This window comes from Eurytemora carolleeae, unplaced genomic scaffold, assembly GCF_000591075.1.
Source record: "Eurytemora carolleeae unplaced genomic scaffold, Eaff_2.0 scaffold1340, whole genome shotgun sequence".
Lineage (NCBI taxonomy): Eukaryota > Metazoa > Arthropoda > Copepoda > Calanoida > Temoridae > Eurytemora > Eurytemora carolleeae.
In genome coordinates, this window is record NW_019397231.1 from 15,648 (window position 1) to 43,137 (window position 27,490).

General features: G+C 31.5%; 2 protein-coding genes across 8 annotated transcripts in view; both read right to left on the reverse strand.

Annotated features, from left to right (window-relative positions):
• The window catches only part of LOC111712901 (RNA-binding protein fusilli), a 30,469-nt gene extending 14,112 nt beyond the window's left edge, over positions 1-16,357 (reverse strand). The window contains exons 1-11 of one of the 2 annotated variants that reach the window (XM_023487653.1): positions 16,035-16,287; positions 11,291-11,426; positions 10,034-10,105; positions 8,652-8,690; positions 7,249-7,379; positions 6,603-6,690; positions 4,872-4,945; positions 4,578-4,695; positions 3,698-3,797; positions 2,509-2,599; positions 2,135-2,214 (exon numbers count right to left, since the gene is read on the reverse strand). In XM_023487653.1, the coding sequence (XP_023343421.1) occupies positions 2,135-2,214; positions 2,509-2,599; positions 3,698-3,797; positions 4,578-4,695; positions 4,872-4,945; positions 6,603-6,690; positions 7,249-7,379; positions 8,652-8,690; positions 10,034-10,105; positions 11,291-11,419 (922 nt within the window). In that variant the 5' untranslated portion in view covers positions 11,420-11,426; positions 16,035-16,287. Of the gene's footprint in view, positions 1-2,134; positions 2,215-2,508; positions 2,600-3,697; positions 3,798-4,577; positions 4,696-4,871; positions 4,946-6,602; positions 6,691-7,248; positions 7,380-8,651; positions 8,691-10,033; positions 10,106-11,290; positions 11,427-16,034 lie in introns of both variants that reach the window. The other variant, XM_023487652.1, reaches the window with a different exon arrangement.
• A 1,863-nt stretch (positions 16,358-18,220) lies between these two features.
• LOC111712904 (uncharacterized) overlaps positions 18,221-27,490 on the reverse strand; it is a 13,751-nt gene continuing 4,481 nt past the window's right edge. For 2 of the 6 annotated variants that reach the window (XM_023487657.1, XM_023487660.1), the window contains 15 exons: positions 27,057-27,150; positions 25,278-25,368; positions 23,938-24,061; positions 23,282-23,329; positions 22,736-22,830; positions 22,396-22,508; positions 22,242-22,298; positions 22,090-22,147; positions 20,475-20,557; positions 19,785-19,933; positions 19,272-19,333; positions 19,140-19,188; positions 18,800-18,891; positions 18,562-18,589; positions 18,221-18,437 (listed from right to left, as the gene is read on the reverse strand). In XM_023487657.1, the coding sequence (XP_023343425.1) occupies positions 18,389-18,437; positions 18,562-18,589; positions 18,800-18,891; positions 19,140-19,188; positions 19,272-19,333; positions 19,785-19,933; positions 20,475-20,557; positions 22,090-22,147; positions 22,242-22,298; positions 22,396-22,508; positions 22,736-22,830; positions 23,282-23,329; positions 23,938-24,061; positions 25,278-25,368; positions 27,057-27,150 (1,192 nt within the window). In that variant the 3' untranslated portion in view covers positions 18,221-18,388. Of the gene's footprint in view, positions 18,438-18,561; positions 18,590-18,799; positions 18,892-19,139; positions 19,189-19,271; positions 19,345-19,784; positions 19,934-20,474; positions 20,558-22,089; positions 22,148-22,241; positions 22,299-22,395; positions 22,509-22,735; positions 22,831-23,281; positions 23,330-23,937; positions 24,062-25,277; positions 25,369-27,056; positions 27,153-27,490 lie in introns of those variants that run through there. The other 4 variants (XM_023487656.1, XR_002767555.1, XM_023487658.1 and 1 more) reach the window with 4 other exon arrangements.

Sequence of the window (27,490 nt, forward strand, 5' to 3'; positions counted from 1 at the left end):
GGGAGAGGCTAAGCAAGCACCCTCTCAGGAAAAGTAAAAGCTATGATTTCCATGAAGGGTCCCCCCCCCCTCTCTCCTTGAATGTCAAAAAAAACCAAGCCACCTCTGGGACAATTCCTGTATACCCCTTTTTCTTTATATATATTTTAAATACAATTATTTTCATTATTTTCAATATTGATTTATAGGAAATCGAAATATTTATTTAATGTTTAACTACATTTTTTGTAGATAAATATATTTACCGATCAAACAAAACAGCTGTTATCCGTCACAGCTTGTCAAAAAACTTTTGAAAATCAATTAATTAAATTTTTCAGTTATATTAAAAAAAATCTGTTCATTCAGTGAAACTTTCTTTTTTCTGGTGAAGTAAATTTTGGAAGAAGCAAGAAAGATATATACTATAATTTTTATTAAAAGTCATGTTTTTATTTATTTTGATTTTAAAATAAAATTTGTTAGTTATATAAATTAAAAAAATGTCCCTCCAGACAGTAGGTTTTATAAACTAATGTTTCTATTTGCAAATAAGCTTCTAGCTATTTTTAATTGGACATGTATATATAAATTTAGCTTGGGGGTCTGTTTGTTTGTTTGTATCCAACAAACGTCAAAACACCCAAACAGATCGGACCCAAATTTCGAGCGGAACCTAAAGTGACCCCAGGAAAGGTTTATGAATGATCAAATTTTTTATAAATTTGTGTTTTAAAGTTTTTTATTTATGGAAAATTTTGGAAATGCGCTAAAAATATTATGAAATCCGCAAACAGATAGAAGATGGACACGAAGCGCCCTAAAGGCGTAGTATTGTACAAGTCAAATTAATAATTTGTTGTACAATGTATTGTACATGATATCTAATTGATATGGTACAACGTAAATACATGTGTATTAACTTAGATCGATATTGTACAATATACAATGTACATGTTTTATTAAGTTAAACTGGTTTTGTATACATTGAATATCAAATATGGTTAAAAGGGCAAATTATCAGTAATGAAACTTGTATTAAAGTCCAATTGATATTGTACAATTTACATGTTGTAATGTTGTATTAAGTTAAATTAATATATCATGCTGTTATGAGAATTGTACAATGTACATGAAGTCAAAATGATATTGTACAATGTACACATGTTTTATTAAGTTCATAAAATAAGTATTGAATATGTTTCAAAGGACACATTATTGATAATACAAATTGTGGAAAGTCCAATTCATATTGTACAATGTACGTGTTGTAATGTAGTATTGAAGGGAGAGACCAGCTAGACCTGGTAACTGAGATGAAAGTGCAGTATTGTAGAGAAAAACTTAAAATTCATTTGATACCAATTAGACATTTTACGGTGTACAATTTTTAAATAAGAGCATTAAATAAGATTCGTTCGCAATATTTTACCTGTTATTTCAGTCAGCAAAAAAAACGTTTTTTTTAAATTTACAATTCTTAGACAACATGAAAAAAAAACAAATACTATTCTACAAAATAGTTGCATTTATACAACAGGTTAAACAAATAATGAACTTATATCATGGGAAATAAACTATTAAAATTCATTTTAAAATCTCGCAGGTTTATTCAAATTCTTTGAGCTATGGGTCGCTTGTTGGAGGTTTTTTTTTTAAATTGTGAAGACGATATAATAGAAAATCTGCGAATAATAAATTTATAGAAACAGCAAAGATATTGATGATAATGAAATAAATCAAATCAAATCATAAGTTGCAGGGATGGCCTAAAGACTCCAGTAGTGGATCGAAGTTTCAAGTCCTCCCCATTCCTGGTTTTTCAGCCCCGGCCTTCTGTTTAAAAGGTAAATATACGTTTCATGCTACGGTTCTACTTTGGCTTTTATATTTTCCTTAATAACAAATTAGTCTATAAAATAATTTTTTTACATGTTTTGTCCAGGCTATCAAATAAGTGTAAAAATTGTTTCTTCTACTGCAACTGGTGGATTATTAAAAACGACTTTACGGTCTTATTTAAAAATAGTGCACCGTAACAATGTCTCATTCGTATCAGATCAATCCTAAAGTTTTCTCAACACTACTGCATGTCTAGCCGGTCTTAAAGTCAAATTAATATTGTACGTTGTATAAAGAATTGTACATGACTGACCTCCAGCAATTTCAATGAAATCCTCTCCACTCGCCTTGTACACCTCAATATACCGGTTCCCAATATGATGCTTGTGTCTCCTGGACATTTATTAATCAATTATTCAATAATTTTCAACCTATCTTATCCACAGCACACAACTCATCTAATAACTTCTCATCCCGTTCAACCCCATTTAAATTCTGATACAAAACAAATACAAATTCAATCAAAAGATTTCAGATAGAATTTGTTTAGAATCCAATCCCGTCCAGTCCCGTCCCGTCCCATCCCACCCCATCCCATCCCATCCCATCCCATCCCATCCCATCCCATCCCATCCCATCCCATCCCATCCCATCCCATCCCATCCCATCCCATCCCATTTGAATTACCTAAGTGCCATGTCCCTGTGGGCTGATGACTCGAAGAGCACAAGAGCTTCCCCATTTCTTCTTCCCTGAGCAGATAAACACAGCGCTACACCTGCAATATACACTGTACTGTATTTTTATGTACACTACTGTATTTGATGTACACTATACTGTATTATTTGTACACTAAACTGTATTTAATGTACACTATACTGTATTTATTGTAAACTGAACTGAATTTATTGAGAACTGTACTGAATTTTATATACACTGTACTGTATTTGATGTACACTATACAGTATTTGATATACATTGTACTGTATTTGATGTACACTGTACTGTATTTGATGTAAACTGCGCAGTATTTATTGTAAACTGAACTGAAATTAATTTAACTGTACTGTATTTGATGTAAATTGTATTGTATTTGATTTAATCTGTACTGTACTTGCTGTTAACTAAACTGTATTTGATGTAAACTTTACTTAATTTGATGTAAACAGTACTGTATTTGATGTACACTTAACGGTATTTTATGAAAATTGTACTGTATTTGATGTACACTGTACTGTATTTGATGTAAACTTTACTAAATTTGATGTAAACTGTACTGTATTATATGTAAACTGAACTGCGTATTTGATGTAAACTTTACTAAATATGATGAATATAAAGCAATTTTAAATACGTAAAATAAAAATAACAATTAAAATTAACCATTAATCGTCATTAATTGGAATTCCGACTTAACATTCCTTCCCAATTTTTCTTTGTACAGCTCCAGAAAGCGGTTACCAATAAATATGTAGTTTAAAACTTCCATTTTAAATTCCAATTTTTAAATGTATGCCCAATTCCAATTCAATGAAGAGGATAACGTCGATTTTCTAATCAAAAAGTGTTCCTTCTGTTAATTTCCTCCATGTCTCTGCAGTAAAAATGATCGAGTCATTTTATAATCTAATAAATAAACATCAACCTTCATTTTAAAGAAAACACACAGAAAAAAATAATTAACTCTTAGCTATACAAATAATGAGATCCTGCCCATCCTTTATAACTGTGAATCGGACATGCTGATCTATAAATTGGAGGCCATTTGAATTTTCCTCTACGATAAAAGTTACCAGCTAATCTTTAGACCTATTTGCGTAATTTTCCGTTCTCAGAAAATATTAAAAAACTGAAATCTATTTTTTATATAATTTACCTCCTGGTGCCACATTTAGACCTATGAAGAACCTGGCAATATCTGTATCTGATGCTTGCCAAGGTAAACCTCGTGCTCGTACAACACAGTTAGGGTCAACCTGAACATTTTACGTTGGTAAAAAACAGAACAAATTTATTGTCGTCTTTGCTCTTTAAAAAAAAGAAATACCCTTTGAGACCGTATTTAAAAGGTTTAGATAAGTCGTTGAACTACATAGTACTGCCGGTTCAAATACCGATTCACTCTCCAATTCATTAATCATTTGATTCAGGGATTCAGGATTTGAACCGACAGTAGATATAGTTGAGTAATCTCTTGAACTTATTAAATTTCGTCCTAGGAATTGGTAACTTAACATTGTTATATCTCTAAAAAAGGGTTCTGAACGGAAACATTTGCAAAATTTAGTTGTAACCATTACAAAACCCTAGGAGGCATTTCAAACTAAGAGAGAGGAAAAAATTTAAAATCAATCTGATTGAAATTGTTTTTTTTTGTAATCCAATGAAGTCTGTATTATTTACAAATTTAATTAACATTTCCAATCGAGGCCTTGATTGTATGAATTATTAAAAGCTTTTACTCTTACATTAGGATGAATCAATCTAAATCAAATTGAGCAAAGATAATACATTTTCGTGGGGTTAAATACTAGAACTGACTAAACTAGAGACTTAATTTTAAATTCAAGTTCAGAGGCATGAAAATTAAAAAGTCGTTTTAATATTAATAATTATTTCATGAAATCGAAATAGAATATAATATATGTTAAAGGACCTCTTATTTAATTTAATTTTTATATCAAAATATTTTTAACTATTGTTCTAGCAGATAATTTTACTGATTTTTTTAAATCAAACTCATAAGAAAACAATACCTGTTCATTTTTAGTTCTGATTCCCTGGAGTAGGTTGACCTGCACGGTTTCCGGCTCATGTAGCTGCCGACCCTCAGCGATAAACTTCTGCAGTATTCGAGCCATGTTGTTCACAGTGCTAAACAAATTAAATTCTTCATTTTCACAGATTCATAATTTTTAGAGGGAAATATGAAGGTTTGAAAAAGCTAAAGGTATCCCTTTTTTCATGTTAAAATCAAGTTTAAAGGGTGGATGGGTGGGCGGGGGTCTCTAGAGAAATATGAAATGATGTTAACAAAAATGTACAATTACCGTAGAGCAAGATCAGGGTATGAATTAGAAGTAAGACCAAGAAGTCCAACCATCTCCTCAACTGTCAGATTTTCCTAAAAATAATCAATTTTGGAATAGAGTCTCTTAAAATGACATTAAGATGACAATATAATGACAGTAAAAAAAGGTGTTAAAGAGAATGTGCAACATCATTCCAATAATGCAAACATTCTTGATGTGTTAAATCAATTTAAATTTTCTCTCAAGATGATTTTTTTGGAAAGATTCATGTTTTTCTTTAATCTCTGTTAAAGGAACTGTAAAAGTAGTTTCAAGTAACCCTCCAATGCCCGTTTTACAACGGTATCCTTTAAAAAATTGACAGATCATAGAGGACAGAGAACTTTGTGTGTTTATCTACCGAATAGTGTTTGAATTGTCGTACAACGTGGACGTGTACACTAGCATATCATTTTCATAACGTGAACTAAACACAAAACATCTAAAATATAAAAAAGATTGCAAATCAAGTTTTTAACAATTACAAGCGTTTCTCTAGATTAATAAGGACAAGTCCGGCATCCTTGATCCTTGATCAGTCAAAGGTTTAAACGGTACTGCTCAGAGTCGGACACGCCACTCTACAATTAAAGGTCAGTCGAATCTACGCTTAACAGTTCCTTTAACAGCACAACTATAGAAGGTAGATCCACTCTTAAATATATCATTTTTGAAACCGTTTTCTATCATACAGGTTTTCATACAGAAATTACAACAAACGTAAGTTAGAATTTCGAATGATCTTATCTTCAAAGAATGAAAAGGATGTGAAATTAGCTTTGTGGTTGAATACATGAATCTAACTGCATCTTTAGTGTGGAATGTGGCTGCACTTTCTCGATTGCAGGGAAACAGCGTGCACATTCTTTAATTCAGATGGGACACTTTCTTTCCTCAGTTCGGAGGAATTTTACTTCGTTAAATGGAGTTTCTAAATTCGGAAGAAAACCGGGAACACAGGTACCGATTTACTGACGATATTTTGGTTTAATATTGTGACCAGATGTTCCCTAAGAAGATCACATTGTTTAAAAATTGTGTTTAATAATATAATGGATTGCTGTCTTTCAATAAAGATGCTGGGAAAGATTTTCTCTTTAGTTTCTGTTTTGTCTCTGAAAATGGACATTAAACATTTCTTCCTCTTTATTTGTTGATTTTGGTTAAAATTAGTTCCCCCTTTAACTTAATGTCATCATATATTTCAATGGAGTACCAAAATACCCCTTTTTACCAGAAAATATAATCATTTTCCTCAAATAATAATGTAAATACCGCTTTTTTATGTAAGAACTTAAACAAGGATATTTTGTCTTGAAATCAAAGGGATTGTAAGCCTAATTTCAAGTGACCCTAAATGCAAAGATGTGCATGCCCGGTTCACAACGTGGAAAGTAATATAGTTTTTTTTTAGCTTGAAAAGTTTTTTTCGATAATAACTATATGATTTCATGCAGTAGAAACAATTCACGCTTGTAGTGAAACCACAATTGAAAATAATCAGCATTCAAAATTTTAAATATTAATATCTAATTCATACTTGATCAGACAAAGCTTTTACCATTGTGAATCGGGCATCTCCATCTTTGAATAGAGGGTCACTTGAAATTACGCTTATAGTCCCTTTAATAACTCTTTTTCTAACATATCATTATTAAAATACCTGTGCTGTTAAACCAGGGACTACAGACTGAAATATTATTAAAATACCTGTGCTGTTGAAGATGGGACTACAGACTGAAATTCTTTTCTGAGATCGTGAAATTTCTGGTAATAGGCCGGGAGGGTGATGTTCTTCCTGTAATAAATAAAATAAAACAAAGTTTAACAGTTAAATAGTTAAATTACAAAAAACATAAAAAATGAAGAAAAACAGGGGCTGTAGAAAAAAACATTTATTCAAATTTAGAACTGCATGATTGGTACTATTTTCTTTATCTCTGCAATTACAGTGTTAACTAATTCTAATATTGAAAAATCGGTTTCCTTTAGGAAGACAGAGTAAAGTCAAATTATATTAGATTTTTTTTTGTTTTTCGCGAACACTCTCTTTAAGCTAAAAAAATCCTGAAAAGGAATATGTACTGTGAAAATTAAAACATCTGTTAAATCTATCGGAATAATCCACAATATTTCAATAATTTCAATATGTAAAATGTTGAATATGACAATGTTAAATCTAAAATGTTTGTCGAGTCAATAGATTGTTTATGTGAAAATCGTTTAAATGAAATAATAATAATTATTTAAGTGTTTAATTTTAGCCAACCAATATAGTGATTTTACTCAATTTATACTGCACAAGAAATAGAAATGTTCCACTGTTAAAATTATATATTTATAGATATGAATTGACCTGTAAGCTTCTGGGAAGAGAGTTTGCCTGAGATGAAGTTGACCGTCTGTGACTAGCGTGAAGCTACCTGGAACTTGATCTCTCCAGGAGGAATCTAGATCCTTGATCACACTACTCAAACTACCAGCAGACTAAACACCAGTCGGCTCAAATATTATTATAACAATGCTATTGAAACGGACTGTGAGGAAACTGACATAGAGGAAACCAACCGACCTAATTATCGAGTAGTTTGTAAAAATTAAGAGTATTGTTCACTACTTGTTTACGGATTTAAATGTACTCCCAATTATAACTAGGCCTTACTCCAATCTAACTCCACCCATACATCTTAACATAACCCATGTTAAGACCTATTACAAGTTCAGGTCAGTTTCCTTTAGGTCGGATCTAACCAGTGCTGAGGATATCCATTTAATTTTGATGCGGATCCGGATCCTGGATCCACACTGGAAAAAATGGATCCGGATCCAGGTCATTTCTTTAAGATTTACTGAATTTATTAACAAAAAAATAATTTGCGAATTTTTGTTTTATTTTCTTCTCGCTTTTTTATCCTACAACTTAATGAACCATCCAGATATGAGGAAATTTTATAATCTCTCCTTTTTCAAACGCTCAGATTTGAATTTTAGAAGTAAAAAAGTCCGCATATTTTTGCGGATCCGGATCCATTAGGCCAAAATCTTCCGGATCCAACGGATCCAGATCCTAAGCACTGCAACTAACTAAAGATAAAATTCAATTTGCGTACTTTTAAAATATTATAAATTGGGAATTAAAAATAAATGCAAGAATTAAGAGGAGTATACATACACTTCATATTCTGAATCATGTACATTTTAATGTACGATGTACTTAGTAAAACTATGTAAAACAAATAATTAGCTTTGAAGAAACCAAGACATGTGTTTTGGTAGACAACCACATTGCAGCACCGGCATTTTAACACACAATTAATTTATTTTTACTGCATTTAATCAAGATTTTATAACTTTTCTTTGTTGGTTTTGGCTTAGTCAGAATACAGGGTAATATTTAGATAATTGATATCTTTTATTTCTGAAAAGGACTGGAAGATATGGATTTTTGTTTTTTAAACACAGGCCAGTAAAAATGCTCGATTTTAATACAGTCGTCGTCGTATATATAAATACAATGAAGACGATTTTCCATTTTAATTTTGTTTTTTACCACGCTTTCAAACGGCAACATAACATGTAAATAAAGAGAAGTTGTCAAGTAACAGCTTCTCTTTGCTTACATGTAAACTTTGAAAATTTGAAAACAACTTAGTCGTCTTCATTGTATTGATATAAACACCGATCACTGTAACATCATAATAAATATGGCTTTTAAAAAACTTGATTTAAAAAATTTAAGAAGATTTTAATCCGACATTCCTTGATATCATAATCTGTGATCTGATACTCGGTTCGAACCTAGAAACAAGAGAACAAGTTAACAAATTGTTAAAATAGTTTTTACAAGAGATAAATAATGATTTATCAATTGAAATATATCCATGGTAAAGGTCAATTGTCTCAAGAATTTAAGGAATGTAAAATGTGCATTGTACATTTACAATGCAATGAAGATCCACATCGCATTTAGAATTTGGAGGACGTAACAAAATATTTCCAGCGACAAAAATAGAAACTCAATTCAATCTCGATGCTTTCGAAAATTTCGTACGTATTTTGGTGTAAAGTAAGGTAAAAACTTCTAATTTCTATAGAATGATGGTTGACTGACTATTGTTTTGTTATTAAAAATCCTCTCATTTACAAATAAAGAGGTTACACTTTTCCAGTAACCCTCTTTGCATCTTGGAAATAAAAACATCCATGTCTATTTTTACTGCTGTAATAATCCTCCAGTCTACTATATTAGTAAAATATCAATTTTCAGATAGAAAACAATGATATCTTCATCATTTTGCTTAGACAAAGCTTTAAAGGGTACCGTGGCCACTTGCCAGTGTCAATCGTAGAGTGTAATTTTTAATCTTCAAAATGAAACCTAAACATTTTTCTAATTAAAAAAAATGAGCCGAGAACTGTGAGAATCCCGAATCCCGGCCCTGCCGGATTCCTGGTGGTAAAATACAGCATGCATCTAACTTTAAACAATAGCAGATTCAGTTCAATAAATGATAAATTTTCTAAAATAAAAACATTTTATGAAATCATAAATCAGAGAAACAGCTTTCTGTTTGAAATTAATGGTTGGTGTGTTAACTGTTTAATATTTATGTATATTTTTTATTATTTCAGTTCCAATAGTTTGCATCAATACTAAAACGGGCTTTCTCAATAAAAAAGGATCATAAAAAGCATCTGTTGATCCTTTTATTTATTATTTCCAAGGTATGTTTACCAAATGTTGGGTGGATAGGTTTTGTGTACACATTTCACAGTGACAGAAAATAGTTTTTTCAAACAGTAACAAAGATAGTAAACAACGATCTAACCTTTCCTGGGTGGAGTAAACTACCCCAATTTGTTGACCTTGAATATTTTTGTTTAGATTTGTTGTTGTTGCTTAAACCAGTTGATTAGTAGTACAGTGGAATTAAACAATAAAAAACAAAAAAAATGTGTAAACACCGCCTACATTGAGTAAACATACCTTGATTTTTCCTATTCGGTGTGAATGTGAATCGGAAAGTCGAGATGTTAAATTCAGTGAATCAGAAAAAATTAAGAATGTTTTTTTTTTCGGGGTTCAAATCAGGAGATAATTTAAACTAGGTGTTGGGGGGGCACCTACGCATAAATCTTACCTCCTCTGACAATATATTTTCATTTATATCCAGCCCTGTGGGTCGAACTGGGAACTTCTTAACAGTCAAAATCTAAAAAATCTAAATGTTAAAAACGTATTCTAACAAAATAAAAACTTGGATTCTTTCTGTGTTTACTGTTTAATCATAAAAGTGTATTCACAGCAAATTATATAAAAATTGTTTTATAATATTGAAAAATTTGCGAGGTTAATATCACAAGATAGAGAAAAAAGTCTCGCCCCTAGGCTTATATGAAGAAATCAGCTCAGGCCAATGTAAGGAGTGAAGAACCAGATTGGTTGATATTTAAAAGATAGATAGATAGTTAGGACCCAACCCATCTCCTGGTTCAATGCTCCCATCTCACATTCTCTAGTCTGTAGATCTATTTTATGAATATGCACATTGCACTGGGCTATGCATAGCCGAGCACTGAGGGGTGGAACATGGTTGCAATGTACCATGTTATCTAACTTAATTTGCCCTATTGTGTATTGTGCCCCCCCCCCCCCATCACAATGAATGTAGTGAATGTAAATTATTCCATAGATTAATTAAAATAACAGATAGGACACTAATTGTCGTCTTTTCAAGATTTATGCGTGTTTAATTCACAATAACCCCGAGGCAGAAGCCCAAATGAGTTACGCGTTGTCTGCGTAGAAAAGAAATCATTCTTCCATTTTCAACATTAGAACCACGTTTTCCCTGTAAATTTCCACTGGAGGAGCCGAATTTTGTTTAAGTACTTAAGTAAAGTTATGTTAAGTTCTAGGCTAAAATATTTAAAAAAAATTGTTCTAGCAACTTTACTTTGAACTAAGTTTTGTTTGGAAAACAAATATTTCAATATTTTTCCTTACGATAATTAGATATATTTTTGGTGAAGTACATTGTTCATGTAAAGTGTACAGTGTACACATTTGGATACAGTATCAGAATAACCGACACTTATCAGGTACATTTGCTGTTTACTCGATGTATAGGTAGAGCTGTGCTCTCAGTTGGCTCGTTTTTTCCCTATTTATTTTTTCAGTGTTAAAATTTGACATAGTGTGAAAAAAGCAAATGTTTAAAAAATGTTATTTTGGACCTAAACAAAGATATTTTTTTTCATTTTTTTTGAAAAGATATTGCAAAGTTTAACAACAGTTTAAAACCTTGGAAATTCTAATAAATTTTTTTAAACGTTCAACAACGATAAACAACACTTTGTATGGGGAAGAGAGTAAATTTAAAAAATAATTAGATTACCTTGTTATTAGTAATATCTAGAATAAGATAAACTATGAGGACAATATCCTGTTCGTCTGCCCCTAGGTTGGGACCGTTCTGACCGCAGGAGACAGAATGGAACAGAACCAGATACTTTCTGGACCCCATTCTTCACCTAGGATACAATGTCTTAATTTTTATGATTTTTCTAGCAAAATCATTATTTTTATGAATTTATGAATTATATGAAAACTAGATAAGGAACCCAGTTAAATGTTCCCAAAAAAATCAACACACTCAACTAAGAATTTTTAACCAAACGCCAAGAACCAAGTGCCCCAATCAAAGTTTGAGTCAAATTGGTTAATTGGTTTGTTATGATCTGACGTACAAACAGACGAACAGAGATTACTACTTTGTACATGAAGATGACTTATTTCTCAGAAAATTTAACTTTGTAGGGATACTGTTTATTGTCGGTTTATTTAATCAAATAAAATAATATCATTAACCACGAAGCAAAAAAAAGCTTCATCCAAAGGAGAAAAGCAAAAGTTCAGCCAATTTTTTAATTTAATCTTTCGCTTTGTAATAAGATAATACAATATGGCATAGCAATTCTGTTTAAAGACTTAAATTTTATGGTGATTTTATTTCTTCCCGTTATTTTATATATTTTACTGGCAACAATACCCCCCCCCCCTCCATGCCATTCCACGCAGTAATATTATTTTCTAATAAAGGGAGTGTTCACGTATTTGAAATTAAGATATAAATGCAAATTTCAAGCCTTTTGTTTAGCCGGAGGAAAAAGATTTTCCTATATTTTAAATCACATTTTGATGATGAAATACTCGAAAAAGAAACTGGAATAAATTCAGATTATTTAAAAAAATTCATAAACACTCCAGTCAACCTCCATGCAACCAGAAGTTTAAATAATCAGAGGAGCTGAAGCATATCTAGAAATCTATATCTTTTAAAATAATTACATTTTAACATTAAAACTGAAAAAAACATGTTTATAATTATTAACACATGCACATTAAACTTCAGAATATGGAAGGAATTGAGCTTTGCCACAAAATCTAATTTTCTAATCCTTATATCTTTGCAGCCTGATGGTGTAAACCTTTAACATTTCAAAACTATATTTTGTGATCTAACAGAATCTATAGTTTAAAAATATCTAAAGTCTACGACATTCAGTTGCAAAATGGGTATTTGAAAATTTGAGTTTGTGGCAAAGACTCAATACCTTACAAGTTCTAAAAATTTTCCCATATATTATTACAAACTGAGTAAGAAAATAATTCCACAATTAAACGTAGGGGAGGATAAGACATGTGGCAGACCTCACTACACCGTAGCTGTGATAGAGCGCTGAAGCTAGGATAAGATATAGAGCCGAGCGCTGCAGCTAGAATACGATAGGGCACTGAGCACTACAGCTAGGATGCGATAGGGCGCCGAATAATAGCCTATAGGATAAGATAGGTCACCGAACGCTGCAGCTAGGATATTTATGTAAGTGCAATTTGCGAAAATGAATAAGAGAGGAGTAATTAACTTTTTTTTTTTAAAAAAAAGAGAACGAGTTGATTATTCATATTTGAAGATTTATTTATTTATATAAAGGAACTTTTAATGGATTACTCTCATGGAAATTAGATTTTTACCTTCACTAAAGAGAAACCATGAATTTATTGCATGCAATGAAGGGTTAAATACTAATCAGGAAAAAATATTTTAATTTCAAGTGTGAATGCTTTGGCAAATTATAATTTCTGTTATTTACAGAATTAACTTAAGAGAATAAATCTCCTATAAATGAAGGAACGTGGATTTAAAAAAAGGGGCGTGGTTTAATATATTAAGGGCGTGGTATTGGAAGTAAGGGCGAGTGGTTCTGTACACAGAAGAAGCCTGCAGCGATATTATTAAGCAAGCTTATATGCAGTATCATCTGGTTGTTAAGATTTTACGAGAACAAAAAATGAATATCTAACCCTCCATAACTATATTTATAAGAGAGGTAAACTCATTTGTCCTATACGTATGTTATCCGGCAGAGAGGTAAAATCATTTGTCCTATACGTATGTTATCCGACAGAGAGGTGAAATCATTTGTCCTAAACATATATTATCCGGCAGAGGTAAAATCATTTGTCCTATACATATGTTATCCGACAGAGAGGTAAAATCATTTGTCCTATACATATGTTATCCGGCAAAGAGGTAAAATCATTTGTCCTATATCTATATTATCTGGCAGAGAGGTAAAATCATTTGTCCTATATGTATGTTATACGGCGGAGGAAAAATCATTTTTCCTATATGTATGTGATCCGGCAGAGGTAAAATATTTTGTCCTATACAAATTTTATCCGGCAGAGAGGTAAAATCGTTTGTCCTATATGTATGTATTCGGCAGAGAGGTAAAATCATTTGTCCTTTACATATGTTATCCAGCAGAAAGGTAAAATCATTTGTCCTATATGTATGTTATCCGGCAGAGGTAAAATCATTTGTCCTATACAAATTTTATCCGGCAGAGAGGTAAAATCGTTTGTCCTATATGTATGTATTCGGCAGAGAGGTAAATTCATTTGTCCTTTACATATCTTATCCGGCAGAGAGGTAAATTCATTTGTCCTTTACATATCTTATCCGGCAGAGAGGTAAAATCATTTGTCCTATACATAAGTTATCTGGCAGAGAGGTAAAATCATTTGTCCTATACATAAATTATCCGGCAGAGAGGTTAAAACATTTGTCATATATATATATAAGTTATCCGGCAGAGGTAAAATCATTTGTCCTATACATAAGTTATCCGGCAGAGAGGTAAAAATCATTTGTCCTTTACACCTTATTTTCTATACTAAAGGTTAATGAGCATTTTTCCAAATCAAAGTTTTTCTTCAAAATTTTTTATTATTAAAGATTGGCTTCAGTTGAAACAAATTCTGAACTCATTCAGTGGATGGAATGGACTAATATGACCAAGCATTATATAAAACAAACATGAGAGCCCAAGTTGGACTCGGATAATTTAGTGTAACAGTCTTCTGCATATTAAGGACAAATGATGTTTTACTCTTACTAAGTAAAAAATGATGGTTGAATAAATGTAAAAACAAAAAACCAAAAAAGTTAATATTTGTGTAACTTAAAGATCAGTGTTAGAGAAAGAAATCATTTTAACCAAAAAAATGATTTTGAAAATTGAAAAAATGTAACAAAGCTTGTTGAAAATGCCCAACTCTTCAGTAAAAAAACTTACAACTGCTTAAATAATTGTTTAATAAAGTCAGAAAAATGGTTAATACTAATCTCATTTAACAATACTTTAAAAAACTCGTAAATTTTGAAAGATCTCTTAACTATCAAATTGACATTTAAAATACAAGCTCATTCGGATATCTTCCCTCATATACACTTTTTAAGATATGGAATAAACTGCCAATTGATTTAAAAAGAAGTGCCTCGTTAGGTATCTTTAAAAAAAGTTTAATTAAAGTGCAATAAACGGCCTTTTGTTATTCTTGCAAAAAATGAATATAGAACTTTGTAGATTTTTGTACATGCTTAATCTTATTCTGTTAAACGTACTAAACTTTAAACTGAAAAATCAATTATTTTGTTTTGCTGCACCTCGGTCTTTCTAAATTTAACTAGTAATCCCTGACTTATTGTAAACTTTCAAAACCTAGTAATATTCATCATATTGTAAACGTTTTAATATTAATTAGGTGGGGATAATACCCAAAACAGCAAATAACTAATCTCCACCTAATTGCTATAATTACATAAATATAGTGAACAATATAAAAATAGTTGCAGATTTTTTGTCTGTAACATTATAACTTGTATGTGTATTTTTAGCAATAAACTATATCTTATCTTATCTTATCTATAATCTTTTAGGAAAAACTTCATATTTTACTGGATTGTCTACTGTACTAAACCTTTGCGGCGCTCGGCCCAGTAAATGTCTTGACCAATAACCAGAGCTAACCCGAAATATTGGCTAACAATATGGTGAGGTACCCCCCTGTCCAAAGGTGTAATAACGGAAGGGGTAAGTGGGGGGGGGGACTATGAACTGTATATTATAAATGAGAAAATATTAAATATTTCTTCAGGGGTAGTTATTCTTCATATCGCCCCTTTCAGAATAAGAATATTTTTCATTACTTTTTATTTTACATTTAAACCCTAGGAACAACAGAGGGGGAGTGGGCAGGAAAATATCTCAATACTAATTGATATGTTATTTTATAATTTTGAGTAGAAAGTGTTTTATAATACCAATATCTAAGAAAACATGATATTATTAGTTTTGCTAGTATACGTGTTTTGCATTTGTGAAAATATCAAAGCCTTAACCATAAAAAGATCCAAAGTTAACAATTATATGACACGACATTACTAATTAGATTGGTTTAAAAAGACAGAACTCCCTCTCTCCCTCCCTTTACAATTTTTATTTGTTAAAATTCCTTTCTTTAAATCAGGGTGTTTAATCAAGAGAAATGTAAACTAATAATAAAGTTTTAATTGATTAGAATAGTTTATTTAAAATTGTAACATGATCTTGCATTCAACTTTTAATAACTGGTCAAAATATAATTCTTTCAATTGAGACGCTGATAAATGTGTTGGATTGGTCAATTTAAAACGAAGAATAAAGGGGAAGGTGGTCCAATAGACAATAGTCGATTAAGAATTTAAAGTAATTTTCCTAGAAAATCTGCGTCTATTGTCGGCTGAAACTTACCAAGTTTTATCACAGTGTCGAGAATGGATTCCAAGATTTTAAGTATCTCTCTCTGAATGTATTCACAAAAAATCGTATTTTCACTTTCACCACCACATAGCTACTGATACTTAAACTGCGGTTTACATTCTTGGTTCTGCAATCACAAATATAGATAAGATATGTACACTAGTTTATATGTACATAAAGGTTATATACCGTGTATTGTGGATAAAAACTCCTGGCGTATAAAGTGTGTGTATGTACCGGCACCTGTGGAGCCAGGTGACTGAGTGGGCTCCAGGTAGACCTTATACCTTTACAGTCCTATAGATAGATAGATACGGGAGCAAACCACACATATTCACAGAAACATATTCAACCATTCACTAGATTATTGACAGGATCATATCCATTCTCCTGATAACACTGGTTCCAATGAGAACTTGAGTCAAAACAACCCGAGTATCCAGTATTCAGGTTTTCTTTAACAACAGGTTTAGAATCCCTTAGGTTGGTAATTAACAAACACACGCTCACACTCCGGGCAGATATAAAACCCTAGGCTGTAGAAACCAAGCACCAGATCTGGCATTTCCCGTTAACAACCAAGTAGTGTATAATATATATATATATATATATATATATTCCATCTTGAAATTTTCTAATATATAACGTTTCTTAAATCTCCTAAAAAATGTCTGCTAATCTTCGATTCAGAAAATTTTTCAATTCTAAGCAGCCTGCTCCTAATATAGTTAAGAAAGAAAAAAACTAGATCTAATAAAAATATCAATCCAATGCGTGAAAATAAGTTTTTAAATTACATTAAAGACTAAAATTGGTCGCGCATTTATTTGTCTCACAAGTTTTTGACTGAATGATATGCATAATCAAAACAGCCAAATTTAAAAATGTTCAGGTTTACTTGAATTTCACGGACCAACTACCTTGTGGCACTAAACTATATAGCACAGATGTTATTCGAAAAAATGTAAATAAGTCGATACACTGAAATTAAATTCAATATGTTGGGAAAATTGAAAAGTTTTAAAATCAAATTCTGCACATTGTACAAGAAGAATGAAATTTATTGTACAACAAAAAATAGTTAAGAAACCACCTGTAGGCTGTGGACTGACTTTTAACGGGTTTATTTTTCGAACAACCCTTTCTATTTTATTTGGACGTGTGTGCTCTTAATTTAATACCTCATTATTTGTGAACTCTTATATATAAATCATCTTTTTGAGATAAACTTAAAACTAATTCTTTGGGAGATATTTTACGTTGTAGTTTCTTGATTGAAAATCATTAAGCGGTAAAACTTGCCCACGGAGCCATATTTGTTATAACAATTGCACCAAGAGCTTATAAGTAAATTAGATGTCATGTCATTCCAATTATTTTTTAAGAAAAAGGGAAACTCTACAACGATAAAATTGTAACTAATATTGTATTTGTTATCTATAATAACCATCAAATTAATACATATAATAAAAAGCGGATAAACGTATTGACAGGTGGAAGATTAACAGTCGTCTTTTAATAATATAAACTTCTGTTATTTATTTAATTGACAAATTGTATCCATCAGATATCTTTCAAAAGTGCAAATAGAAATTATATATATACAGTGTACATGACAAACTGTCTCAAATTAAATTACACTGGATTATGCAAATAATTCTGAGAAAGTAAACTATAAACAATAAACATACATATTGATTTTATCCTTCACTCTTGTAATTGGTTTGAATATAAAGTTTTACTATGTTTATCCAAGCTGTTAAAAAATTGAGATTTTAATCAAAGTTATTGGCATTTTTCTTCAAGTTGAATTCCATGTATTTTGAAGTTATCTTTAATTTTGACTAACCCCCCCCTNTTAAAGGGCTTGTAAGCGTAATTTTGAGTGACCCTCCATGCAAAGAAACAATGCCCAGTTTACAACGGTACCCTTAAACTTTGTCTAATCAAGTATGAATATATTAATGTTCATAATTTTGAAAACTGATAATTTTCAATTTTCACTACAATAACTTGCGCATTTCAACTGCAGATAAACATATGTGAATAATCAGAATTAAGCACTTTTAAACCTAGAACAACATCGATCTTCCATATTGGTGATCAGATAAAGGTTTCAAGTGTACCGTTGTGAATTGGGCAATGCCATCTTTGCATGAAATTACACTAACAGTCCCTTTAAGATGAAATATTGATAAATTTTATCAACATCCCCCAAAATATTTTGATTAGGTTTGTACTACAATGATAAATGCTTTGTGAAACTTTGCATCTTAAACTTTTTTCTGCCTAAAGATCAGAATGATGACGACTTTTACATCCACCTCTTTTTTTATCCGCTTTAACTATACATCTCTTCCCAGCAAGGAGTAGACGGAAGCTGTGAGATCCATCCTTTTGTCAAAATCTCTATCATCCAAAAGTAAAATTTGACTTAAATCACAAAAATTTAAATCTACACTTATTTTCTAACCCAAAACCTTTGATTTAAAGATATGGTATTTTGGATGATTAGTTCCTAAACAGTGCAATATCTAACCAGGTTTCTGAAAAATAAAAGGACTTCCTGATTCAAAGATTCAAAAAATATGAGTTCCGATTTCAGATCAGACCAAATAAAATCACAACAAATCACATCAAATCACATCAAATCACATCAAATCACATCAAATCACATCAAATCACATCGAATCACATCGAATCATTTATTTCAGGATATCAGCTTCTATGATTAAATAAATTTCAATTTCTCTAACCTATAATGAAGAGAAGCTCATATGCTGGTTCTTCTTTCCTACTCAACAAACAATGCAGAGCAGTTTTCAGCTCTCGACCAAATCTTTTCAATCTGAAAATCAGTATTTGAAGATCTAAATTAGCATCTTAAGATGAATTTCGTTTCTTGGGTAAATCTGAGTTGCCAAGCCAAATTTTTATTGAGATTATCTGACAAAATGCTAAGTGAAGCAGAACTACTTTTAAAAACAACATTTTTAAAAGAGCCTTTGTCATATTTTTTTTTGTAACGTTCACAGCATTATTATCTTTCGCTTGATACTTTGAGAGATGTTACTGTCTAATAACTGTACTACGTACCTATAAGAAGAAAAGCTGGGAACAGTGTTAACTGATAACATTGCGCTTCCTAGCAAATAAATTTACAATCTGTAAAAATGTTCAATAATTATCAAAAACTTTATTTTGCTCGAAAATGTTTAAAAAGTTTGCCTGAAACAATATCTCGGCCAGATCCGAAGGTTTTTGTAAAGTTCCTGAACTCGCTGTAACTTCTGAAAATTCACTGGAAAAAATTCTTTGATTTGTCTAAAAAAGGAAATAAAAAGCTGAGAAGTATAAAGGTGTGAGCTGAAAACTTTAGAATGGGATATCCTTAATGCTGATCGGTTAATTAATCTGATTTAATAACAAGAGTAGAACAAACATTATTTAATCTGGAGATTAAGATAAAGAGGAGATCAAAAATTGATCTCTATATCCACCATTCTCAAGTTTTCAGCTCTGTAGACGTAATTTCAGGCGGTTCTTCATTCTACAGAGACAACAGTACCCTATAACATTCAAGAGAATACACAATGCATTTATGCAAATAAAGATATTTCTCTATCCTTGACCAGAGAAAGGTTTAAAAGGAATCAGACATGCCACTAAATAATTGCTTGGTCTTTAAAAAAACCGTCTACAGTACCTTCAGCTTAGTCTGAGCGTTTATTTTGTTTCTACCTGGAAATGTCCAAGAACTCAATGACCCCGCAGCCAGGTTCTGGGTTGACCAGCGCAAGGAAGTACGGAGCAGTATATCCATATCCCCAAGAAAAATGCCCATTTATTGACAAAGCTTCACTCACAAAGAAATCATTAGATGGTCTCCCCTACTCGAAAATATTTTCAGAGTTTACAAAAAATTATAAATTCCATTTCAAATATCTTTTCAAGGAATTGTTCGTTGTTAATTTTTTGAAAACAATGTACAATACAAAATACATATTTAGAATTTACCACTTTGTTTAATAAATTGGATAGTTTTGTTTGATAAAGGTATAATATTAAAAACTCAACTAAGTTTACAAGAAACTCTAAAAACGTTAAGCTTATTTTTTGTATTCATAGTCCAAAAAACCAGGGATAAACCTGTGTTGTTAAAATGGTAGAAATTGGAAAAAGAATTCTTTCCTTTAAAATCAAATCAAATCATAAATCTATTGTGTGCTCTTCTGAGCTTAGGAAAAGGAATATCAGTTTCATAGTTTTCAAATTCACTATCAGAATTGATATTTTTTTTGATATTGATGTTTCTGGTTTCACGAGAACCAATTCTACTGAATTTTTAACTTAACATTATTTACAATTAAAAGCAGAAGACTGGTATGGAGGATCAAGATTTATCAACGATAACTCCTTATGAAAATATGCCTGAAAAATGAACTGCCTGATATTTTCCCAAAGTACAGCTGGTATATCTGCTAGTAGAGGTAGTGTTGAATAATCCTTGCTTTCTAAACAAGCTCTACAAGTTTTCTCTAATATCTCATTTAAAAACAATACATGAAAATCTTTAAAATGACGGAAGTGTGTTACAACCGTTCTTACCATTCAATAAGTTTAACTCAAATCCTTTCTTAAACCTGGCTCTTATTGGTCTAAGTTCGAAGATCAGACCAATGGATTTCAAGTAAAAAGGCATCAGCTGATCATAAAATATTATTAATTTTTATGTGTTTCAGTCTTAAATCCAAAAATTTTAGTTGTGATTCAACTCGACTTTCTGGTACAGAAAACACAATAATAGAAAAGCTTAATTTATAAATGAAACAAATACAGGGTGGCCAAAACTTTTTTGAACACATCCGTACAAAAATCCGTACATTTTCAGAAGAAATCCGTACAATCCGTACAATTTTCGAAAAACAATCCGTACAATCCGTACAATTTTTTTTTAAAAATCCGTACAATCCGTACATTTTTTTAAACCAATCCGTACATTTTTTTTAAAAATCTGTACAATCAGTACAATTTTCGAAAAAAATCCCATTTTTGAAAAAAAAACATTCAATTTTTCATTCATTGTATTTTGTGTTCAGTTCATGTAAGAATCAATCTGTAAAAAATTGGCTTCATACATATATACAAACTAAATACTGGGTACATGATACTAGGTGCATGATACTGGATACTGGATACATGATACAGGGTACATGATACAGGATACAGGATACTGGATACTGGATACAGGATACTGGATACAGGATACAGGATACCGGATACTGGATATAGGATACTGGATACAGGATACAGGATACAGGATACAGGACACAAGATACTGGATGCAAGATACTGGATATAGGATACAGGATACTGAATACTGGATACTGGATACTGGATACTGGATACTGGATACAGGATACAGGATACAGGATACAAGATACTGGGTACTATATACTGGGTACATGATACTGGGTACAAGATACTGGGTACAGGATATAGGATATAGGATACTGGATACTGGGTACATGATAAGGGTACAGGATACTGGGTACTGGATACCGGGTACATGATACTAGGTACATGATACTGGGTACATGATACTGGGTACAGGATTCTGGGTACAGGATACTGGATACAAATTATGAATAAATTTTGATTGTCAATTGAAACATTAATCAATCTAATATTATTTAGAATGCAGAAATAAGTTAAACTAACTTCATTTTGACGAGATTTTTTTTTTTTCATGAAAAATTTGCTGAAATGAGTGAAAATTTAAAAAAACGGTGTATTTTCCAGGATAAAAATCCGTACAATCCGTACAATTTCAAAACAAATCCGTACAATCCGTACAATCCCTACAATTTTAGGGTTAAAAAAATCAATCCGTACATTTTGGCCACTCTGCAAATAGGACAACTAACAGGACATTAAAAACGTTAATAGAAGTTTAATTAGCTTTGAAAACTTTGGGATTATTGCGACTTTTCTTCTTCTTCAGAATCAAATTATTGAAGGAAAAATAAGAAAAAAGTGTTCTTACCAATGACACCTAGAGCACCAGCTACCATCCCAATAATATTAGGTATACCAATCACAACCTTTAAAAAGTTAATCAGCTTTTAGACTTAATTTAACTTTTGTTTTGTGGTTTGGATTTTATCACAGAAAAGTAAGATGCATCAATGTTATTACCTTTATAAGGTTATGGTTCACTCTAGATGCATATGCATACTCATATGCAGCTACTACCTGCACAATAAAATACAATAAAAAAATTACATTTAACTTGACCGTTTCAGGTGAGGAAATCATGTTGAAAAATATCTAACCCTGAGAAAGAACCAACCTTGCTTTCTAGACTATCCCAAAGTTCAATCATCCGGTCATCACATTCCTGGATAGAAGTTGACAATTCAGTCAACTGTTCGTCCTCAATACTTACTTCAGCTTCAAAATCCACTAAACAGTCAACATTATTAATAGAGCTAAAATAGGTATACTTGAGTACAAGCAGAATCGGTGGTCAAAACCTAAATTTTCGTTTCAAGAAAATTTAAGGAGCTTTATTTTTGTTTATATTTTGCCATTTGGATCTGGATTTAAGTTGTTATTTTACACCAGTCCTCATGAAATTGTTTGGGTCAGGAGTTTTCTTCAAATATCAACCTTTTTCATCTAATTTCTACCTTCTGACTCAATTTTAGATTGAATTGTATTGTAGAGGAGAACTAAATCCACTATCTCCTCTATTCTTGAATTCACAAGTGTTGCCTCAGGGAACCTGGACTATGCTTTACAACTCAAAAAACATAAAAAATTAAACAAAAAAAAGATCTAATAATATCCTACAGCTTAATTAGTTAAAAATTAGTTATTTGTGCCATTTTCTTATTCACAAGCACTATTTTAATAGATAATTGAGCACTAAAAATACTCTTATAATTGCTTAAGATACAAGGCAACAGGCCTAGTGGACTAATGCTAGTGTCTTTTGATTGGTAACTAGCTATTATAATTATTATTTTTACCAATCAACCTCAGTCAAAGTATCATGTTTTATAGGCAATATTACGTTGATCTCCAGGGTCGAGCTCTAGCCACTTACCAGTGTCCGCTTGGGTTATAATGTATCATCCGTTTGAATAAGCTTGCCTACAAATGACAGACAATATCCATTTGCCAAATTTTCAAGATTTCTTTTTATAATTTTTATTAAGCATAAGCAAGCATCCCTGTCTGTCTTAGATAGAATACAAAACAATCTTTTATCCGCTTCGAGCCTAAAAATATGTTTTCTTCATCAAAGGTCTTTTGACGGGACACATTTACATTCCATTTATTTTTTTGAATTAAGATTCTGGTATTTTAAGTTTCAAAGAATTGATTAAAAGTTGCCTCAATGTTGTTTTAATGCAATAATTTGGAAGACATAATATTCAGAACAACCCTTTTGAAGATGGATCTTATCATAAAGTCGTTTTATTAGAAATTTGCTATGAATAAAAAAATCAAATCTTTTATTATATTACTCGTCACTTATTTAAACTTTACTTTGAATTGCCTTTTTTATGTAATTGACCTTGAAAACAACTGTTTGTGACCCAAGAATCAGCCTAGGGAAACCAAACTTTCTCTTTAAAAGTTAGACCGGTCAACTTAGAATTTTTAGCCCAAGCTTAGAACATTTCCGTGGTACTACTATATGTTCCCCAATAATATTAATAATAATCATAACAAATCGGTCCAGGGGTTTATGAGTTATGATCCGACATACAAACAAACAGATAGACAAACGCAGATCAATTTTTATATTTATATAGAAAGAGAGAAAAATAGTTTGATGTCGGAGTTATACTTGTAAAGTCAAGCATCAGTATTGGATAGTTACCTGAAGGATCTAGTAAGGAGGAAAAGCTGTGTCTGTGAGAGTGTGATTGTATGCTCCAGGGTTAGATTATGGTTTGCCAGTGAATGCAATAGATCTGTACTACCACAATCCTGGTAGGGAGATTCTAAAACATTTTCATACATAAAACTATTAACATTGGTCTGCATCAACAGTAGATAGGTAGGTTTTTAGTGTCGTTGAATGTTTGCCATGTTTGTCTGTAAGTCTGACTTGGTTGGCGTTAGTTAGGCATAATTTTAATTATTATGATAAAGTTCACAGGGTTAACCCTGCTCAGTCTCCCCCTAACCCTGCTCAGTCTCCCCCTAACCCTGCTAGCAACAACACATCTCTGTGACTCTCACTCTCCTAGCCTGATACCAGCTGACCCAGCTAGCTGTTGCTAGGACGAGGAGTTTAAAACATAAAAAATGAGAATTACACATAAACTCTTGGAGTTGTATAGGGAAGGAGTGGATCTAGAACTGGATATCAAGTTTAACCTGTGGACTAAAGATGGAGAAGAATTTTTCTCATTTTCTAGAGTTTCTCGACCCGTCAACAGGAGAAGGAGAAGAAACAGAGGTGTGATGTCAACTCTAAAGGAAGTGAGACTACCCCAGCAAGAAGTGCAGTCTCCCCTGAAGGAAGTGCAGTCCCCAGCCTGAACCTGAACCTGAGACTGAGTCTGCACCTGAACCTGAACCTGAGGCTGAGTGTGTGCCTAAACCTGAACCTGAGACTGAGTCTGCGCCTGAACCTGAACTTGAGACTGAAGCTGGTCCAGAATCTGAAACTGAACTTGAAATCGAACTAAAACCACATGTAAACATTGCAAACCCAGTTTTTACTTTCTGTGAAGAAAAAGATTGTACAGTTTGCCCAGTTAGACACAACGCAATGAGAGCATATGAAAAAGTAGACAACCAAATTAAATATCAGTTGGTTAATAACTACAGGAAGTTCTGTTGTTTCTCAGCAATTGATGACGAGGGAGTCAGCTGCGAAATATTGCACTGGCATTCAAAGTCTAATCTGTGTCTATCATATGAATCATTTATATAGAAAATAAATAATGTAGTTTTTCCATTTATGAAAGTTGTAAACTTGTAATACAATTGTAATATCTTAATCTCTGCTACAAAATAAATATCTAGATCTTTAAAAAAATGATAAAGTTCACAAAAAAATCAGCAATTAATGAAGTTCATGCTCATGAACATCCAAAGAAATTTTGCTGAGGTTTAAAATAAAACTAAAATTCAAGGTTCGTATTAATTAGGGACGCGAAGCAAAATTTAAAACCTGATTATCTATTATCCTACTGATCACCTACCTACCTAGCCCAATAAAAAAGGGTCCGGCGAACCCAATTGCATATCCCCAAAGATACATCCAAAGGTACAGAGTCTCTTTATCTCCCAATGATTCCTGGAATGGAAAAAATATCTGTCATTGGAACAATTAAGTAGGGAGCAATCAACTAAACGTATTCAAAGTTCCTTTTTCTATAAATATATCTGACAAATATACCAAGACTAGCAATTTTTACTTCCTCAGAATCTTAAGTGCAAAATCCTCTTCTTAACCCTTTTAAATTTCTTATGCAAATTTGTCCTGCAATATATTTCTCAATGAACAGCTTCTGCCTAAATTTTGTGTTGACCTTACTTGACCTTTTGTAACCCTACTACCCCGAAAACCTAAAAATAATAAAGCCTTTATATAGGTATATGTATCATTAGGTGTATATACGTAAAAGTTTGTATGCTCAACTTTTTGGTAAAGAACTTACGTATACCAAGAGTTTTTTTTTCAATGCTTAGGTTTTCCAGAAATGTATTTTTACAAATAATTACGTATACCAAGTAGTTTTTCTAATTTTTAAGGTCTTTATTTACGTATTTCTATGTATTTTTTCGTTTTTCATTACTAAAAAAATTGTATTTTATTTACAGTTTATAAGTTTGATGCAAACTTAAAAATATGTACTTTTTTTGTAAATTTAAAACCAAATATTTTTTATTATGGTTTTATTTGACGTACTATTACGTATTTTTTCGTTTTTTTGGTTACTTAAAAAATTGTATTTTATTTAAGTTTAAAAGTTTGATGCAACCTAAGAATACATATTTTTTCGTAAATTTCAAACCAATTATTTTTTTCAAGCTTATCTGTTTTTTTTTATGAGTTTTTTCGTTTTTTTCTTTTCTTAAAAAATTTTTTTTTGAAGCTTAAAAGTTTGATGAAAACCTAAAAATACACATATTTTGTAAAATTCAAAACAAATGCTTCACGTTTTTTTCGGTTTCTTTCTTTCTTTACTTGAAAAATTGTATTTTGAGTTGAAAAGCTTGATGAAAACCTAAAACTACGGATATGTTTGTAAATTGTATGCAAAGTTAGTGTCAATATATTCACGAAACCCCAACTGCACAAAAACGCATTTTAAGCTAGAATTTAAAAACATTTAATGATTTTTTCAAAAGGATGTAAGAAATTCAATGCAACTATGTTGATAAGTTCAGTTCAATGTTTCAAAATTTCTACCATTTTGGAGTTAATTGATGTTTTCATTAGAATCAATGTCAGTAAATCTCGATTTTTTGATAAATAGAAGAATTACACTTAGCAGTCTTGCATCAGGTACAATGGTAAGTGAATAAAGTATAACAGATATTGAACATGTAGTGTTGAAGATACAGACAAAATGCATATATGAATGTTGATTTAATGGGTGCAGATGAGGGAATGATAATAGAGTGAATTTGTGTAGAAGAATATTGGATTGGATTGAAATTAATTGATATGAACATGGATTTAAGAAATTTGTGGAATTGGTTGTATGGATATAAAGGAACAATGTGCCTGCATACGCATTATTACGTTTGTCATAAACGTATTTTTACGGATATAAAATACGTATTTTTACCAAGGAAATGGTTACGAAAATATGTATGTCATATGTATGGAAATTACAAATTTTTATGTATTCGTCATACATATGTTTAGGTTTTACTGTTAGTAGGGATCGTGCAAAAAGATAATGCTTCAAGATAAAGCTACAACAAAAACTATTCCAGGAATGACGTCATGAATGCCTAGACTGAGATGGTTACCTCCAATGTTCGTTCGTTAAGTATAAGATCAGCAGTAGTATCAAAGCCGGCACCAAAATAGAAGGAGGCAGCCACGGTGTAGTCCATCAAGTTACTCTCAACAGATTCATTCAAACATTTTTCAGAAATTTTTTGTATATTAACGATATTTGATGATTGCTAAAAAGAAATGCTTGCAGGAAATTTCCTTGAAACAAAAAAAGGAATAAGTTTGAGATAAGTCTAATTTTAAGTTTTCACTTCTATCTATCTATCTATCTATCTATCTATATACTTTGCTTGTCTGTCTGTTTGTGTCCTATAAAAGTCAAAACGGCTGAACCGATCGGGGCCAAATTTTGTGTGGGACCTCACATGACCCCAGGGAAGGTTTTGAACATTCAACAAATTTGATAAAAATTTCAAAAATGTACCTTTATAGAATTTACCACTTT